The sequence below is a fragment of the Erinaceus europaeus genome, chromosome 14 (assembly GCF_950295315.1).
Source record: "Erinaceus europaeus chromosome 14, mEriEur2.1, whole genome shotgun sequence".
NCBI classification, from domain to species: Eukaryota; Metazoa; Chordata; class Mammalia; order Eulipotyphla; family Erinaceidae; genus Erinaceus; species Erinaceus europaeus.
The window spans coordinates 100,739,967-100,758,771 of NC_080175.1; the positions used below are offsets into that span (position 1 = coordinate 100,739,967).

At 53.9% G+C, this 18,805-nt stretch overlaps 1 protein-coding gene across 1 annotated transcript in view; it reads right to left on the reverse strand.

Moving 5' to 3' along the window:
- Window positions 1-18,512, reverse strand: part of UBXN7 (UBX domain protein 7) — a 50,128-nt gene extending 31,616 nt beyond the window's left edge. The window contains exon 1 of the mRNA XM_007537834.3: window positions 18,344-18,512. Coding sequence (XP_007537896.2) covers window positions 18,344-18,416 — 73 coding nt within the window. The 5' untranslated portion in view covers window positions 18,417-18,512. The remainder of the gene's footprint in view (window positions 1-18,343) is intronic.
- Between the last annotated feature and the right edge of the window lie 293 nt (window positions 18,513-18,805).

Consider the following 18,805-nt stretch of genomic DNA (forward strand, 5'->3'; position numbering starts at 1 on the left):
GGCACCACCATAAGCCATGGTGTCCTTTGTTAAAATAATAAATGAACTCTTAAAATGTTTTTTTTACAGAATACTGTATTGGAAACGACGGATTATAAATTTCTAATCCAGGGGGACATTTTAGGTTTTTAATATCTTATTTATTACTGACACCTGCAACGCCAGAGTCTGAACTCTGAACCTCCTGCTTTGAGGTCTGCTCCTGTGCCCACCATGCAGGCCCCCCCCCAGCTGTTTGGGTATTTTAACAATAATGGAAAATATAGGACTTTCCGTTCTGTAAAAGACAAAGCATGTGGTTGAGAAATTGGTCCTCTGGCCACAGGGCCATCTGCAAAGCAAAGTCCCCACAGTCTGCTGAGCACAATGACAGAGCCCCGCCAGAAAACAATTTTACAACACATCAAGAAACACCCAAATGCCTTTTCCCTCTGACTCAAGAAAGTGAACTTGGTTGGAGCTAAAGGAAATAAGCCTGCATAGCTACACACTCTGACGTGGGCACAAATAGACCCACTACAGCTTCAGTTAATACTGGACACAAGCGGCCAAGAGCGGAGCCTGAGCTGCAGACTATTTGCCGGTTCATCTTGTGTTGGTATGCTTCTAAAAATCCCTTCTGTTTCATTTGGTTTAATCCCCCGCTTAACACTGCATTCTATTTACATAACCACTTCATTCTATTTACATAACTGCTGTTAACAAGCACCACCCTCCCTCCAGGGCATTGGTGGTTCAGTGGTAGAATTCTTGCCTGCTCCGCCCCCTCTCCTTGTCACACTCTGATTTTCACCAGTCACTTTTCTCTCCACCCTCTCTGCGTTGCATCCTGTTCCCACCCTACTAGGCTAGTATATTTATAAGGACAAGATTGTAGTTTAGATTTAGCTTAGCTTGGTATAGATTGCGCTGCGTCCTGCATGAATAAAGAGATACTGCATACAGCTCAACCGTGAGTCCCTGGTCGTCTGTTACCTGCCCGTGAAGCCAGCCCGGCAAAAACAACAATCTTGTGGTCATTAAAAAGCATCTCCAGCATCCTCAGACGACTTTCAGGATCTTCTCGAGCAGAGTCTGCTGCTCCATGTGTGAGCTCTGTTTTATATCTTCCCACCTGAAAGTAGTATCTTCACTCTGCTGTCATTCCAGAATCACAGTCTTACTGGATATTCTATTTTAAGGCCAAGTTATTTTTCTCAGCACGCTGAAGGCACTACCCCAATATCCTCTGGCTTCTGTTGTTGTTGCTGCTCGGAAATCAGTTGCAACATTAAAGAAAAATCTTTATAGCAGCTGCTGTTTCTCTCCAGGTGCTTGTAAGAGTTCCTCTCATCTGGTCCTTGGCAGTTTGACTCGAGCTTCTTGGAGGTAATTAGACTTTTCCTCTTTGAGATTCAATGAACTTATACAATGTAAAGTGAGATGGGAGGAGCAAATAGAAAGAAAAGAGGGGCCAGGCGGTGGCAAACACATCACAGTCACAAGGACCTGGGTTCCAGCCCCCGGTCCCCACCTGCAGGAGGGAAGCTTCACAAGTGGTGAAGCAGGGCTGCAGGTCTCTCTATGTCCCTCTCCCACTCTATCTTCTCCCTCTCAATTTCTGACTATCCAATAATAAATAAAAATTTAAAAATATGAACAAAATAAAGAGAAAGGAAAGAGGGGGCCAGGCAGTGGTGCCACCGGTTAAGAGCATGTAGTATGGGAGTTGGGCAGTAGCACCTCGGGTTAAGTGTACGTGGTGCAAAGCGCAGGGACTGTCATAAGGATCCCAGTTCAAGCCCCCGGCTCCCCACCTGCAGGAGAGTCGCTTCACAGGCAGTGAAGCAGGTCTGCGGGTGTCTTTCTCTCCCCCTTTGTCTTCCCCTCCTCTCTCCATTTCTCTCTGTCCTATTTAACGACATCAATAACAACAATAACTACAACAATGAAAAAACAACAAGGGCAACAAAAGGGAAAATAAATGTTAAAAAAAAGCACGTAGTATAAGCACAAAGGATCCAAGTTTGAGGCCCAGCTCCTCACCTGCAGGGGGGAAGCTTCGCAAGCAGTGAAGCAGGTCTGCAGGTGTCTCTTTCTCTCACCCCCTCTCTCTTTCAACTTCTCTCTGTCCTATACAATAAAATGAAAAAATGGCTACCAGGAGCAGTGGATTCATAGTGCTGGCACTGAGCCCCAGTGATAACCCTGGAGGCAAGAGAGAGAGAGAGAGAGAGAAGACTCCTCCTGCAGCCCTGCTTCACCACGTGACACTTCCCCCTACAGGTGAGGACCGGGGACTTGATCTTGGGTCCTTGCACGTTGTATGTTACATATGCGCTCAAGGAGGCGCACCACCACTGGCCACATTACATGTATTTTTAATTTTTTTAAATATTTATTTATTTTCCCATTTGTTGCCGTTGTTATTGATGTCGTCATTGTTAGATAGGACAGTGAGAAATGGAGAGAGGAGGGGAAGACAGAGGGGGGAGAGAAAGATAGACACCTGCAGACCTGCTTCACCGCCTGTGAAGCGACTCCCCTGCAGGTGGGGAGTCGGGGGCTCGAACTGGGCTCCTTATGCCGGTCCTTGCGCTTTGCGCCATCTGCGCTTAACCTGCTGCGCTACCGCCTGACTCCCATATTTTCAATTTGCTTATTATTGAACAGAGAAAGAGAAATTGAGAGGGAAGGGGACAGACAGAGAGACACCTGCAGCCCTGTTTCACCACTCATGGAGCTTTCCTCCTGCAGGCAGGGACAGGGGCTTGAACCTGGGTCCTTGTAGTGTGTGTGCTCAACCAGATGCGCCCCACCTGGCCCTCCATAATCGAAGTCTTGACTTCAAGTTCTACAAAACAACAAGGTAAATGTAACTGTCATAGGCTCTCAAAGACCCTTCACCCCACCACGGCAGGAACAAAGTTCCAGTTTTAGAATAGGTCCTCTAGGCAGGCTGCACAGCTTGGGGCTTGTCTCCACCACCGTGGGGGCTTATTAAAAGTGTGAGCCGGGGTCAGAGAGTAGCGCAGCAGATTAAGCACACATGGCATGAAGAGCAAGGACCGGCGTAAGGATCCTGGTTCAAGTCCATGGCTCTCCACCTGCAGGGGGGTCACTTCACAAGTGGTGAAGCAGGTCTGCAGGTGTCTCTCTTTCTCTCCCCGTCTTCTCCTCCTCTCTCCATTTCTCTGTCCTATCCAACAACAATCACAGCAACAACAACGATAAACAACAAGGGCAACAAAAGGGGGAAAAAAGAGCCTCCAGGAGCAGTGGATCTGTAGTGCAGGCACTGAGCCCCAGCAATAACCTGCAGACAAAAAAAAAGTGTGAGCCGTACTGGGGAGCTGGCTCAACTCTTGGTAGTAAGGCATCGGGCTCCCATGTCTAAGGGTCCCACTTAGATCCCCAGGACATGGTCCTGTGTGGTGCTGTAGCTCCTGCCTCTGCCTCTGCCTCTGCCTCCTTTAAACTGCCCCCCATATGCAGTAGATCTGAAGCCATTCAGTTCAGGTCCTGTTCACCTAGGTGAACCTCTCCTTACATAGACCTCTTGTAACTGAAAGTATAGCTTCAGGCCCCAGGAGCCCCAGTTCTTCCCTTTTGCCAGTTGCTGATGCGTTTTGAATGCTTTCTTTAAAAATCCATCACCTGTGGCCAATGGAGAGAACAGGATGCAGAGCTCTGGTGGTGGGAACAGTGTGGAATTAGACCCCTGTGATCTCATAATTTTGTAATTAAAAAAAAAAAAAGCCAAGTCCTCTGGGGGCTGGGAGATGGTACCCACAACTGGGTGATACAGTCAGTGTCCTACAGACAAGGAGCCAGGTCTGTGGCCCCGGCCGCCACCTGTGAGCACCTACACGAGAAGCTCAATGTGGAGAGGCTATGGAGTCTCCTCGGCCTCTCAGCGCTACCTTAAATCTGCTACAAGGATGGTCCAATCGTGCGTGTCGTCTCCATGACAGTACTAGTGGGGAAAGAAGTCGTGTCCTTGATGTTGCTTTTACATTTATGAGACCCAAGCAGAGCAGCCCTGACACACGCGCTGCTGGTGACTGAGCGCAGGGCCTCATGCGTGCAGACCCTGGTCACTTTGGAATTTCCCTACTGAGAAGCCCTGAGCTCTGGCACGTGCGGCTTTGGGACTCAGTGGGTGTGCAAGTCCTGCACTCTACGACTGAACTGCCCATGCAGTCCTGACCGTAACTTCTTAGCTGCCGGCACTCAGAAACCAGGTGGGGTTACAGCACAGCCCCTCCCAGGACTCCTCAACGGCTCCCTGGCACCTGGAGTGTAAGTGCCAAAGTCCTTGCAGTCTGCGAAGTCCCTGTAACCAGACCACAGCCTTATCTCTATCGTCTGGTCGCTCCTTTTCTTCTTTTTAAATTTCTTTATTGGGGAATTAATGTTTTACATTCGACAGTACTGGTTTCTCTTTTGCTTAACCTTCCCCATCCTATTCTGCGCCCGTTCCTACAGCCTCGGTTCGAACGGCTGACAGCTCCTACATGAACGAACAGGTCTCCCTTCTTGGACACACTTCCTCTACACTGAAGAACGAGAACGTGAATGGTCCCCATCTCTGCAATGCTGACAGAAAAAGAGCTGAGACTCAATTCATATCAAATAACATTGCATCTGCCGACCACAACCTAATCAACGCAACGAGTGCCACCTCAGCATGCTTCACCTCAGACTGTGTCCAGAGACTTCAGGTGTGGAATGACAACCCTTCAGCTTCATCACTCGGGTGAGACCTTTCCTTTCATAGTATTCTCTAATTCCACTCCAGGCAGTTCATTTCCTAACGAAATTCCAAAACCTAGATATAGACCAGGTCCCCTGAGATAGAGCATATGTTCACACGTATCCATAAACTAGGGCAAAATATATACCTGAAAGCAAAAGTACACAACACAGTGAGGACCCCCCATCTCTTCATCTGCACTAGTCCAGCCTTCAGGTCCATAATGCTTCAACAACTTGTTTGGCTTTGTATGTTAACTCTCTTTTCAGCCACCAGGTTCCACATGCCAGCAGGATGCTGACCAGACTTCCCTGGACAGACGACCCCACCAATATGTCCCGGAGCCCCGCTTCCCCAGAGCCCTGCCCCACTAGGGAAAGAGAGAGACAGGCTGGGAGTGTGGATCCACCTGTCAACACCCATGTTCAGCGGGGAAGCAATTACAGAAGCCAGACCTTCCACCTTCTGCATCCCACAACGACCCTGGGTCCATACTCCCAGAGGGATAGAGAATAGGAAAGCTGTCAGGGGAGGGGATGGGATACGGAGATCTGGTGGTGGGAACTGTGTGGAGTTGTATCCTTCCTATCCTACGGTTCTGTTAATGTCTCCTTTTTTCTTTTTCTTTTTTTTTATTAAATTAGAAGTAAGAAAATACTAAGCAAAAACACCTTCCAATCTTGAAGATTAATTTCCCCCCCATAATTTACTAGAGTAGAACTTGACTTTTTTTGGTAGGAGGATGCAATAGGCCCCAGAGTTATTGCTAGGATTTGGTGCTTACAGGAAGACTCCACTGCTCTTGGCAGTCTTTTTTTTTTTTTTTTTTAATTTTATCTATTTTTTTTTCCTGATAGCAACAGAGAAATAGAGGAGAGATAGAGAGACCTGCAACACTGCTCTATCACTCAAAATTTTTCCCTATAAGGGGAGACTGGGGTTTGAACCAGGGGTTCTCGTACATGGTGATTTGCATGCTCTAGGGGGTGCGTTACTGCCTGGCTCTTCATCTGATAAAATTATTCAAAAGTAATTTTTGGTAAAAATTAAATAGCATATCAACAATTTTATCGATTTTAGAAGATAATATTTTTTTGTAAAAGTTAACCCCCCCAAGAATGTCTCCTTTTTTAAATAAATAAGTAAATATATAAATTTTAAAAATAATAAACTTCACCTTTTTAAAAAAAAAGAATGAAAAAGAGCTGAGAAAAGCCTCAGAGGGTCTGTGGTTGTTTGTTTGCTGTTACTTTTAATTGTTTTAAAAAGGCAGAGGGAGAATACCCTAAGAACTCAAGCATCATGTGGGCACATGCCACACTAGGAGTCTAACTTGGGACCTGAAGCTTGTGAATCTAACGTTCTGTCTGCTGGCCACTATTTGATTTCTTTTTTTCTTTTACCTCGAGGGTTATTGCTAGGGCTTGGTGCCTGTACTGTGAACCCACTGCTCCTGTGGCTATTTATTTATTTATTTATTTTGATAGGACAGAGAGAAGTTGAGAGGGGAGGGGAAGATAGAGGAGAGAGAAAGAGACACCTGCAGACCTGCCTCACTGCTTGTGAAGCAACCCCCTGCAGGTGGGGACATTGAGGGCTCGATCTGGGATCCTTGCACTGGTCCTTGTGCTTGGTACTATGTTCACTTAATCCACCGAGCTACCGCCCGGCCCTCCACGGTTTGTTTTCTTAATCAGAGCACTGCTCAGCTCTGGCTATCAGGGGAACTGGGGATTGAACCCAGGATCATGCAAGATCTGGCCTTTAGCGCACTGCTTCTCAGACTTCACCCCTAACAGCATTCCTCCCTGTTGTTAAAATTCAGAGGCTCTAGCTGGCCGGGCTAGCTTCATGGGCGGGTAACAGAGACGACCAGAGACATACGGCTGGGCAGGGTGTTGTTAGACAGCAGGGAAGCTGTATTTCTTTATTCAAGAACGATTCATAAACTAAACCAAACTAATCACCAAACAGAACTCTGCTGCCTCTTTCCCCGCGGCGGCGCCAAGAACTCTCTCTAACTCTCGAACTCTGGAACCCTCTCAGGGTTCCTAGGGGCGGGGCCAAGCGGGCCCGCGAAACTAGCAAGACTGATCCAATTTTCTTGGCGGGAGAGAGCTAGAACAACCCAATGTAAAGCATACAACAATTCCCCCTTTTCTTTTTAACTAAATGACTACAGTATCAAGGGTGTGGGGTGAACAGAAACCTATATCGTACAGGCATTTTTAAAAAAAGAAACTGGCACAAACATGGAGAAACATGTAAGCAAGTAACAAGAACCAGTGTGCTCCAAGGGAAGGCAGCCTCTGTGGGCAAAACTTTATCAGCTTAAAAAAAAAACATTTCTTGCCTCTGGGGGGCGTACTTGCCTCGACAGGCATTTGCATGGGGGTGGGGAACGGCCTAGAGTCCCAAAGGCAGCTGGCTGCAATTTACTTACTATGAAACAAAACTTGTTATTAGCATAACCACAGCACAATCTAAAATTTCTAATAGAGAAGGAATTTGAGACTTTTACATATCAACAACGTCTTTTTAACCTTTTGTTACACCCATTCAAGATGGAGACACACCCTAGGTGTGCGCAGGAAAGGAAACCTCAGGCATGAGAATAATTAGCATAGCCATTGTGCGATCTACCATTTCTAATAGAGAAGGTAATGGAGAGTTTTACATATCAACAAGTCTATTTAACCTTTTGTTTAAACCAACTTAGTTAAAATATATTGATTGTTAACTAATTTTTACCTCAGACTTTAAATGTAAGTTAATTTTATCTTTATGAGAATTACGTTGAAAACCTTTTTCATTTAACTTTGTCTAGTAAGAATTTAGCCTTAAAGTTACTGTTTACCAAACTTTAAACACACACATAAACATGGTCATTAATATACAAGGAGAGAAACCTTTGTTGCGAAGACATGTCATTTCAAACACGAATTTAGATATGTACTGTCTTAGTTGTTGGGGGGGGTGCATTGTCCAGTGGTGGTCTCTTGGGCAGCTTCACTTCTAGGAATTGCAGGTTGCGATCTCTGTACAAATCTCTGCGTACTCCAGCTTGTCTGCCTTCAGAACGGACCGGCAGCTGGAGATCTCGTGTGCCCAGTTTCGGCAGGGAGCCCGGGGGTCCGGGAGGTCCGGGATCATTCCAGAATTCATAGCACGAGGGCGGGCGGGCCAGCCTTGTAGAAGGCGTGGGCCTAGGGGCCCAGGGGTGGTGGCCATGATAGGCCGCTGCGGCCCTGCCCCATAGCCCTGTCATGTCTGCTGCCCTGCTCGCAGTGGCCGAGCAGCATGGAGGGATCACACGTCCAGTGCCCTGCGCCACGCGGTGGAGAGCCGGCTCCTGTGGGCTGGCCTGCGTGCTGGCATTGGGCTCCTGCGTGTTGGCATCAGGCTCCTGCGTGTTGGCATCGGGCTCTAGTGTGTTGGCATAGGGCTCCTGCGTGTTGGCGTCGGGCTCCTGTGTGGTGGCACCGGGCTCCTGTGTGCTGGCGTCAGCCTCCTGCAGGCTGTGGGGCTGCGGGCGCGGTGCGCGGGGTTGTTTGGGCGCAGCCGGCTGGCTGGCTGTTCCACCAGGTGGAAAAGGCAGCTCCGCGCCTCGCCTCTTGCCCGCTGGCTCTTCCCGACTCCTCTGGCTGTTTTGAGTTCGCCCGAGCGAGTGGAAACCACAGAGTGGTCCAGAGATAAATGTTCCAGAAACAGCAAAACAGTCTCGTGAAGAAAGAGCAGAGGCCTTTGGAGATCTCTTCACAAGCAGAAGAGAAGGCCATAGTACATAGGTAGCCAAATTGTCTTCACTTATCTGAGAGATGTGCAGGTCAGGTCCATGTGGGCGCCATTTGTTGTTAAAAATTCGGAGGCTCCAGCTGGCCAGGCTAGCTTCACAGGCGGGTAACAGAGACGACCAGAGACATACGGCTGGGCAGGGAAGCTGTATTTCTTTATTCAGGAACAATGATTCATAAACTAAACCAAACTAATCACCAAACAGAACTCTGCTGCCTCTTTCCCCGCGGCGGCGCCAAGAACTCTCTCTAACTCTCGAACTCTGGAACTCTGGAACCCTCTCGGGGTTCCTAGGGGCGAGGCCAAGCGGGCCCACGAAACTAGCAGGACTGATCCAATTTTCTTGGCGGGGGAGAGCTAGAACAACCCAATGTAAAGCATACAACACCTCCCAATCACATAGTCTGCGTAATCTGTGCAGATGCGCTACCGGCACTTTCCTTACCAAACCTTAGCAAATCAATCCAACTATTTTCTTAACAACAACAAGTTCTTTGCCCAAGGCCTAGACCTTCTTCCTCCCAAGTAGGTGTAGAAGAAGACAGACAGCTTCTCCAGGAGGCCTGATCTCTCTCATCTCTGCTGGGCTTACTATACTGCAAAAGCCTTAAACTCACTGAAATGGGGGGTCGGGTGGTAGTGCAGCGGGTTAAGCGCATGTGGCGCAAAGCACAAGGACCGGCATAAGGATCCTGGTTCGAGCCCCCAGATCCCCACCTGCAGGGGAATCGCTTCACAGGCGGTGAAGCAGGTCTGCAGGTGTCTGTCTTTCTCTCCCCCTCTCTGTCTTCCCCTCCTCTCTCCATTTCTCTCTGTCCTACCCAACAATGACAACATCAATAATAAGTACAACAATAACTACAACAATGAAAAACAACAGGGGCAACAAAAGGGGGAAAATTAAATAAATAAACTTAAAAAGAAATTTGTAGTGAGGCTGGGAAACAGCTCACCCTACCATGTCTAAGGGCTCAGGCTCCAAAGCAGCTGAAGAGAGAGAGCGAGCGCCACAGCTGCGGCCGAGAGAAGAGGGTGTTCTGGGCAGAGCTCGGCAAAGTGCGGCAGGAGGATCTGACACACAGAAACCAGTAACAACTGAACAGGGTTCAACGTGACTGGGCAGGGGCGCAAAGAGCTGATGGACCCGGGCTCGAGCTCCCAGTCCCCGCCTGCGGGGGAGAGGCTTCACGAGTGGTCTCTCTATCTCCCCCTGACTCTCAATTTGTCTCTATCCAACAATAAATAAAAGTTTAAAAAGAGTTGCAATAGAGGGAGCAGAAAACAAGTGTAGGTAAATATCCCAAGTCTCCAAGGCCGTAGGTTTGTCGAGTACGGCCTACACTCCAGCCGGCCGACGGGGCTCTCTCTCCAGGAGCAGGAGCTGGTGAAGGGCACGGCAGCGGCTAGCCTGGAGCGGCGGTGTAGAGACAGCTCCACCGCCCTTCCACAGGAGCAGCAGTCAAGTGTGACCTTCACTTAACCCTGGCACCAGAATCTAGACTGGGAGGCGCAAGCCCATCCTGGAAAGGAGGGCACTGTCCAATCTGATTCCCACCCAGAGCTGGAGCTGGTCGGCACCTGCCTGTAAGGCTCTGGTTACTCCCGGGGGGGGGGGGAGCAACACTGTCTGTCTGTATCCGCATGTTCCTTTCTGGTGCTAGGATCCCCAGAATCTGAACAGTACCTGCACAGACAGTCTACCAAGAAATACCTGACTTGCCAGAAGATTCTACTCACAACTCATCTGTAGTGCAGTGGATAAGGCACTGGACACTCAAGCATAGGGTCCTGAAATGATCCCTGGCATACATGTGTTAGGTAATGCTCTAGTTCTCAACCTCTCTTTCTGATTAATAAATAATTGTTGGTGTTTGTCTGGTATCCCCTCCATGACTGGGGAGACAGCATCATGGTTCTGCAAAGAGACTCCCCTGCCTGAGGCTCTGAGGCCCCAGGATCAATCCCCAGCACCACCATCAGCCAGAGCTGAGCAGTGTGCTAATGTCTCTCCATTTCTCTCATTAAAGCAAAGCATGGGAGTCCAGTGCAGCGGGTTAAGCGCAGGTGGCGCAAAGTACAAGGACTAGCCGGCGTAAGGATCCCGGTTTGAGCTCCCGACTCCCCATCTGCAAGGGAGTCACTTCACAGGTGGTGAAGCAGGTCTGTAGGTGTCTGTCTTTCTCTCCCCCTCTCTATTCTCCCCTCCTCTATTTCTCTCTGTCCTATCTAACAAAGACGACAACAATAATAACTACAACAATAAAACAACAATGGCAACAAAGGGGAATAAATATTAAAATAATAATAATAATAATAAAAAAACAAAGCATGCCCCTTCCTCTCCCAATGCCCTTCACTGTCAACCACATCGCAGACAGACAGCTTAAAGGCTGTGAGGAGGAGGAGGGAGAGGAGGAGGAGGAGGATGCACAACAAACATCATTACCTAGCAGAGTACATGCCTTAGCATGTCCTATGTGCCAAGTCCCGGCTTCCAACCCAGACCAGTGAGCACCACGGACAGCACAAGGACTTCAGCTGGTGGAGTGGAGCCCTCTTCCCCCCTTCCTCACTTCTCTAAAATAAAGAAAGGGAAGGCCTGGGAGGTGGTGCGGTGGATAAAGTGCTAGACTCTCCAGCATGAGATCCCGAGTTCAATCCCCAGCAGCACGTATACCAGAGGTTCTCTCTCCCTCCTATTCCTCTCACTAATAATTTTTTAAATATCTATTTATTTATTTATTTCCTTTTGTTCCCCTTGTTTTATTATTGTAGTTATTATTATTGTTATTGATGTCGTTGTTGGATAGTACACAGAGAAATGGAGAGAGGAGGGGAAGACAGAGAGGGGGAGAGAAAGACAGACACCTACAGACCTGCTTCACCACCTGTGAAGGGACTCCCCTGCAGATGGGGAGTTGTAGGCTCGAACTGGGATCCTTACACCGTTCCTTGTGCTTTGTGCCACGTGCACTTAACCCGCTGCACTACCGCCTGACTCCCTCCCTTTAGATTTCTGTCTCTATTCAAGAAATAAATATATAAAATCAAATAGTCACCCTGTGGAAGACTACCATTGAGCTGAGGAAGTGCACGAAGACCCTGGTTCAAGCTCCTGGTCTCCACCAGCAGGGGAACATTACACAAACTGTGAAGCAGTACTGGATGCGTCTCTATCTTCCCCCTTCCCACTCAGCTTCTCTGTCTCTATCCAATAATAATAAAATGCTAGAGCTCAGCATCGCTTTGGTGAAAATAAAAATAAATAATAAGCCACTTACAGAAAATCTAAAGACAGGATTGATATTTTATCTAACACACTACAAGAATTTTATTCCATAACTATAACATAGCAACATTAGATATTATGAGTCTTCTAAGTTTCCCAGTAACAATCTGGGTACACACTGGGAAATGCATTACAACTCCCATATAAAAAAGCCAATCGGGCGGGGGAGACAGCATAATGGTTATGCAAACAGACTCTCATGCCTGAGGCTCCTAAGTCCCAGGTTCAATCCCCCGACCCACCATAAGCCAGAGCTGAGCAGCACTCTGGCGTTTCTCTCTGTGTGTCTCTCTTCATCTCTCTCAAAAAATAAAATAAAAACTTAAAAAAAAAAAAAAAAAGCAGGGGCCAGGCAGTGGCGCACCTGGTTAAGCGCACACATTACAGTGTGAAAGGACCCAGGTTCGAGCCCCTGGTCCCCACCTTCACAAGCAGTGAATCAGGTCTCTCGCTCAACCCCACTCCTCTCAATCTCTGGCTATCTCTGTCCAATAAGTAAAGATAATAAAAAAAATTTTAAAGAAAAATCAACCAAAAAAGTCTTTCAAGCGCAAGCCCCTGGTCCCCACCTGCAGGGGGAAAGCTTCACGAGAGGTGAAGCAGGGCTGCAGGTTTCTGTCTCCTTCCCTGTCTCCCCTGAACCTCTCAACGTCTGTCTCTATCCAATAATTAATCAATGAAATAAAAGGATTTTTTAAGTCTTTAAAAAATTAGTGAACGTGTTTCATCCCGCATTCCAACTTTCTAACAAAATTTAATTTACCAATTGGAACAGATTCACATGGCCAACAAACGAGACAATGTGTCAAACTTCTAATTGTCGTTGCAGGCCCAAAACATTACTAACTGAACCTGAATTACAAAGTGACATCCGCACAGGACCCAGCAGCCAAAACACCATAACGAACTTGACTGATCGAGAGAGGCAACATTCGGACCTCCAACCTGCAAAGCAGGGTCACGCACAGGCGACCGGGGTGTCACGCACAGGCGGCCGGGGTGTCACGCACAGGAAGCCGGGGTGTCACGCACAGGAGGCCGGGGTGTCACGCACAGGCGGCCGGGGTGTCACGCACAGGAGGCCAGGGTGTCACGCACAGGAGGCCGGGTGTCACACACAGGCGGCCGGGGTCACGCACAGGTGGCCGGGGTGTCACGCACAGGTGGCCAGGGTCACGCACAGGAGCCTCCCTGCACACCCGCCCTCTGACGCAGGCGCACTCAACACCGGAAACCCACGGGCAGCCTGGGGCCTCTCGGGCCTGGCGCCAGGGGGCCCTGAACGCACCGGGCGACCCCAACAAGGGAAGCAGCCCCGGGCGGGCGGCTGAGGCAGCAGAGGGTCCTCCAGCCCCAGGTGGAGGGAGGCGTCACCAAGCCCCACCACCCAGGGGCGCAGGCCAGGAGGGGAGCAGAGGGGCGGGTTGGGGAAGAGCGAGCAAGCACGGGTGCGGGTGCGGGCTGGCAGTGGAGCCTGGGGGCGCACGGGCACAGCGCACAAGGACTCAGGTTCAGGCCCCGTCCCCGCCTGCAGGGGTCTCCATCTCTCTCCCCTCCTAACTTGTCTCTGTCCAGAACTAACTAACTAAATAAATAATAAATCACTTCCCCGGGCAGACAACCCCCCCAATATGTCCTGGAGCCTCCCCTCCCCAGAGCCCTGCCCCACTAGGGACAGACAGACACAGGCTGGGGGTGTGGATCCACCTGCCAACACCCATGTCCAGCGGAGAAGCAGTGACAGAAGCCAGACCCCCCACCTTCTGCTCCCCATAGAGAATTTGGGTTCAGGGGGCCGGGCGGTAGCGCAGCGGGTTAAGCACAGGTGGCACAAAGCGCAAGGACCAGAGTCAGGATCCCGGTTTGAGCCCCGGCTCCCCATCTGCAGGGGAGTCGCTTCACAGGCGGTGAAGCAGGTCTGCAGGTGTCTGTCTTTCTCTCCCCCTCTCTGTCTTCCCCTCCTCTCTCCATTTCTCTCTGTCCTATCCAACACCAACATCAATAACAACAGTAATAACTACAACAAAAAAACAGCAAGGGCAACAAAAGGGGAAATAAATAAGGAGAAAATTAAAGATAAAAAATAAAAAGAATTCTGGTCCATACTCCCCGAGGGGGAGAAATGTCAGGGGAGATGTGCAGAGGGCTCTGAACTCCAGCTCCATCAGGGCCCGAGAGACAGAGAGAGAGACAGAGAGACAGAGAACAGGGAGGGACAATGGAAAGAAGTCACAGGTGGAGAAGTGACTTGGACCATAGAGAAAATGGCAAATATGCACACAGACAGACAGACAGACAGACAGAGGTTCCAATGGAGGGGCCCGTGCGGGCCCCAGACTGCTGGGGAGCCGGGGAGGTGCGGAATATACCTGCTTTCCGTCTCCACATTAAGCCCCTAAAGGACTTTATTTACAAAGGGCACATTACAAGTCTAGATACGGGGAGACCAGCAGCCAGAGGGGCCAAGGCACCGGGCGGAGGGTGGCTGGCAGGGCTGGGCCAGCAGCCTGGGGGGAGCGGGACGGGGGTCCTGTCACAGGGGGGAGGGGCTGGGGATGGGGTCCTGTCACAGGGGGGAGGGGCTGGGGATGGGGTCCTGTCACAGGGGGGAGGGGCTGGGGACGGGGGTCCTGTCACAGGGGGGAGGGGCTGGGGACGGGGGTCCTGTCACTGGGGGAGGGGCTGGGGACGGGGGTCCTGTCACTGGGGGAGGGGCTGGGGACGGGGGTCCTGTCACTAGCAGGACAGGGGATGGGTGCCCCTCACGGGCAGGGCAGGGATCAGGTCCTGTCACGGGGTAGGGGGGGTGGGGGGTGGACGGGACAGGGTCCAGCGATGTGGTGTCTTCTCACCCGGTAGGAGGATGTGGTGATCCTCTTGGGACAGGTCCCCTCACTCAGGGAAATGGGTCTCCTCACTGGGGGCTGGGTCCCTCATTGGGGGGTGGGTCCCTCACAGGGGAATGGGTCGCTCACAGGGTGGAGTCCCTCACTGAGGGATGGGGCCCTCACGAAGGGCGATGAGGGGGTGGGCACCTCACTGGGGGGAGATGTGTCCCAAACGGGGAAATGGGTACCTTGCTGGGGTGTGGATCACTCAAGGGAAGTGGGTTCTTCACCAGAAGGGGGGGTTCCCTCCTTTGGGGGCGATGGGCTCACTCGTGGGATGGGTCCCTCAGGGGAAGTGGGTCCCTCACTGGGGGGGGGGTCCCTCACGGGTGTGTGTGTGTGTGGTTCCTCACGGGGGATAGTCCCTCACAGGGGGGGGTTTCCTCACAGGGGGATGGTCCCTCACGGGGGGATGGTTCCTCACGGGGGGATGGTTCGTCACGGGGGATGGTCCCTCACGGGGGATGGTCCCTCCCGGGAGGGGGAGAGGGGGAGTTCCTCACGGGGGACGGTCCCTCATGGGGGGGGTTCCCTCACAGGGGACGGTCCCTCACGGGGCGGGGGGGTTTTCTCACGCGGGACGGTCCCTACGGGGGATGGTCCCTCACGGGGGATGGTCCCTGCGGGGGATGGTCCCTCACAGCGGATGGTCCCTCACGGGGGGGATGATCCCTCACGGGGGATGGTCCCTCACGGGGGATGGTCCCTATGGGAGATGGTCCCTATGGGGGATGGTCCCTCACGGGGGATGGTCCCTCACGGGGGATGGTCCCTACGGGGGATGGTCCCTCACGGGTCGGGGGGATGGTCCCTATGGGGGATGGTCCCTCACGGGTCAGGGGGATGGTCCCTGCGGGGGATGGTCCCTCACGGGGGATGGTCCCTACGGGGGATGGTCCCTTACGGGTCCGGGGGGATGGTCCCTGCGGGGGATGGTCCCTACGGGGGATGGTCCCTTACGGGTCCGGGGGGATGGTCCCTGCGGGGGATGGTCCCTCACGGGGGATGGTCCCTCACGGGGGATGGTCCCTCACGGTGGGATGGTCCCTCACGGGGGATGGTCCCTCACGGGGAATGGTCCCTCACGGGGGATGGTCCCTCACGGGGGATGGTCCCTATGGGAGATGGTCCCTATGGGGGATGGTCCCTCACGGGGGATGGTCCCTACGGGGGATGGTCCCTCACGGGGGATGGTCCCTATGGGAGATGGTCCCTATGGGGGATGGTCCCTACGGGGGATGGTCCCTCACGGGTCCGGGGGGATGGTCCCTTCGGGGGATGGTCCCTCACAGCAGACGGTCCCTCACGGGGGATGGTCTCTCACGGGGGATGGTCCCTATGGGGGATGGTCCCTATGGGGGATGGTCCCTCATGGGGGGGATGGTCCCTCACGGGGGATGGTCCCTCATGGGGGGGATGGTCCCTCACGGGGGATGGTCCCTACGGGGGATGGTCCCTCACGGGGGATGGTCCCTCACGGGGGATGGTCCCTCATAGCGGATGGTCCCTCAAGGGGGATGGTCTCTCACGGGGGATGGTCCCTCACGGGGGATGGTCCCTGCGGGGGATGGTCCCTCACAGCGGATGGTCCCTCACGGGGGGGATGATCCCTCACGGGGGATGGTCTCTCACGGGGGATGGTCCCTACGGGGGATGGTCCCTCATGGGTCGGGGGGATGGTCCCTGCGGGGGATGGTCCCTACGGGGGATGGTCCCTCACGGGGATGGTCCCTACGGGGGATGGTCCCTACGGGGGATGGTCCCTTACGGGTCCGGGGGGATGGTCCCTGCGGGGGATGGTCCCTCACGGGGGATGGTCCCTCACGGGGGATGGTCCCTATGGAGGATGGTCCCTCACGGGGGATGGTCCCTCACGGGTCCAGGGGGATGGTCCCTATGGGGGATGGTCCCTACGGGGGATGGTCCCTCCCGGGAGGGGGAGAGGGGGAGTTCCTCACGGGGGACGGTCCCTCATGGGGGGGGTTCCCTCACAGGGGACGGTCCCTCACGGGGCGGGGGGGTTTCCTCACGCGGGACGGTCCCTACGGGGGATGGTCCCTCACGGGGGATGGTCCCTGCGGGGGATGGTCCCTCACAGCGGATGGTCCCTCACGGGGGGGATGATCCCTCACGGGGGATGGTCCCTCACGGGGGATGGTCCCTATGGGAGATGGTCCCTATGGGGGATGGTCCCTCACGGGGGATGGTCCCTCACGGGGGATGGTCCCTACGGGGGATGGTCCCTCACGGGTCGGGGGGATGGTCCCTATGGGGGATGGTCCCTCACGGGTCAGGGGGATGGTCCCTGCGGGGGATGGTCCCTCACGGGGGATGGTCCCTACGGGGGATGGTCCCTTACGGGTCCGGGGGGATGGTCCCTGCGGGGGATGGTCCCTCACGGGGGATGGTCCCTCACGGGGGATGGTCCCTATGGGGGATGGTCCCTCACGGTGGGATGGTCCCTCACGGGGGATGGTCCCTCACGGGGGATGGTCCCTCACGGGGGATGGTCCCTATGGGAGATGGTCCCTATGGGGGATGGTCCCTCACGGGGGATGGTCCCTACGGGGGATGGTCCCTCACGGGTCCGGGGGGATGGTCCCTTCGGGGGATGGTCCCTCACAGCAGACGGTCCCTCACGGGGGATGGTCTCTCACGGGGGATGGTCCCTATGGGGGATGGTCCCTATGGGGGATGGTCCCTCATGGGGGGGATGGTCCCTCACGGGGGATGGTCCCTACGGGGGATGGTCCCTCACGGGGGATGGTCCCTCACGGGGGATGGTCCCTCACGGGGGATGGTCCCTCATAGCGGATGGTCCCTCAAGGGGGATGGTCTCTCACGGGGGATGGTCCCTCACGGGGGATGGTCCCTGCGGGGGATGGTCCCTCACAGCGGATGGTCCCTCACGGGGGGGATGATCCCTCACGGGGGATGGTCTCTCACGGGGGATGGTCCCTACGGGGGATGGTCCCTCATGGGTCGGGGGGATGGTCCCTGCGGGGGATGGTCCCTCACGGGGATGGTCCCTACGGGGGATGGTCCCTTACGGGTCCGGGGGGATGGTCCCTGCGGGGGATGGTCCCTCACGGGGGATGGTCCCTCACGGGGGATGGTCCCTATGGAGGATGGTCCCTCACGGGGGATGGTCCCTCACGGGGGATGGTCCCTATGGAGGATGGTCCCTACGGGGGATGGTCCCTCACGGGTCCAGGGGGATGGTCCCTATGGGGGATGGTCCCTACGGGGGATGGTCCCTCACGGGTCCGGGGGGATGGTCCCTATGGGGGATGGTCCCTCACGGGCTGGGGGGATGGTCCCTGCGGGGGATGGTCCCTCACGGGGGATGGTCCCTCACGGGTCCGGGGGGATGGTCCCTATGGGGGATGGCCCCTCACGGGGGATGGTCCCTATGGGGGATGGTCCCTCACGGGGGATGGTCCCTCACGGCGGATGGTCCCTCAGTGGAGACGGCCCCTCACGACCGCCCTGAGGAGAAGGATCCGGGGTGGGGCAGGGCCTGTCTCCCGCCTGAACCGACACCAGCGGCCGAGAGCGAACACGGACCCTGAGGGAATCCGGGGGCGGCACCCCCACAGCCCGCGCCGCGCCGCAGACCCCAAGGCCCCACCTTACCGGTGATGGCGGTGAACTGCTGGATTAACCCCTTCAACGCCGAGGACGCCGCGGGGCCTCCGTGGGCAGCCATCTTGCGCCGCCTGCGCCGCCGCCGCCGCCGAACAACAACACAGACGCGCACGGACCGCCTCCCCCACCGCGCGGCGCGCACTGCGCAGACTCACGGCCGCCCGCGCGCTCCGCCTGCCGCGCCCCGCCCCTCGGCCGCGCACGCGCACTTCCGCCGGAGCGGAGGCGCTCGCCGAGCACTCGGATTGGCTGGCTTCGCGCTGAGCGCTCTGATTGGCTGGATGCCCGCTGAACACTCTGACTGGCTGCTGCTCGCTCAGCGCTCTGATTGGCTGGCTGCCCGCCCAGCGCTCTGATTGGCTGGCTGCTGGCTTGCTTCCGGCAGTCACATCCTCTTCTTTAAGTTTTTTAAAATTAATTTATCATCGGATAGAAACAGAGAAGAAAAGC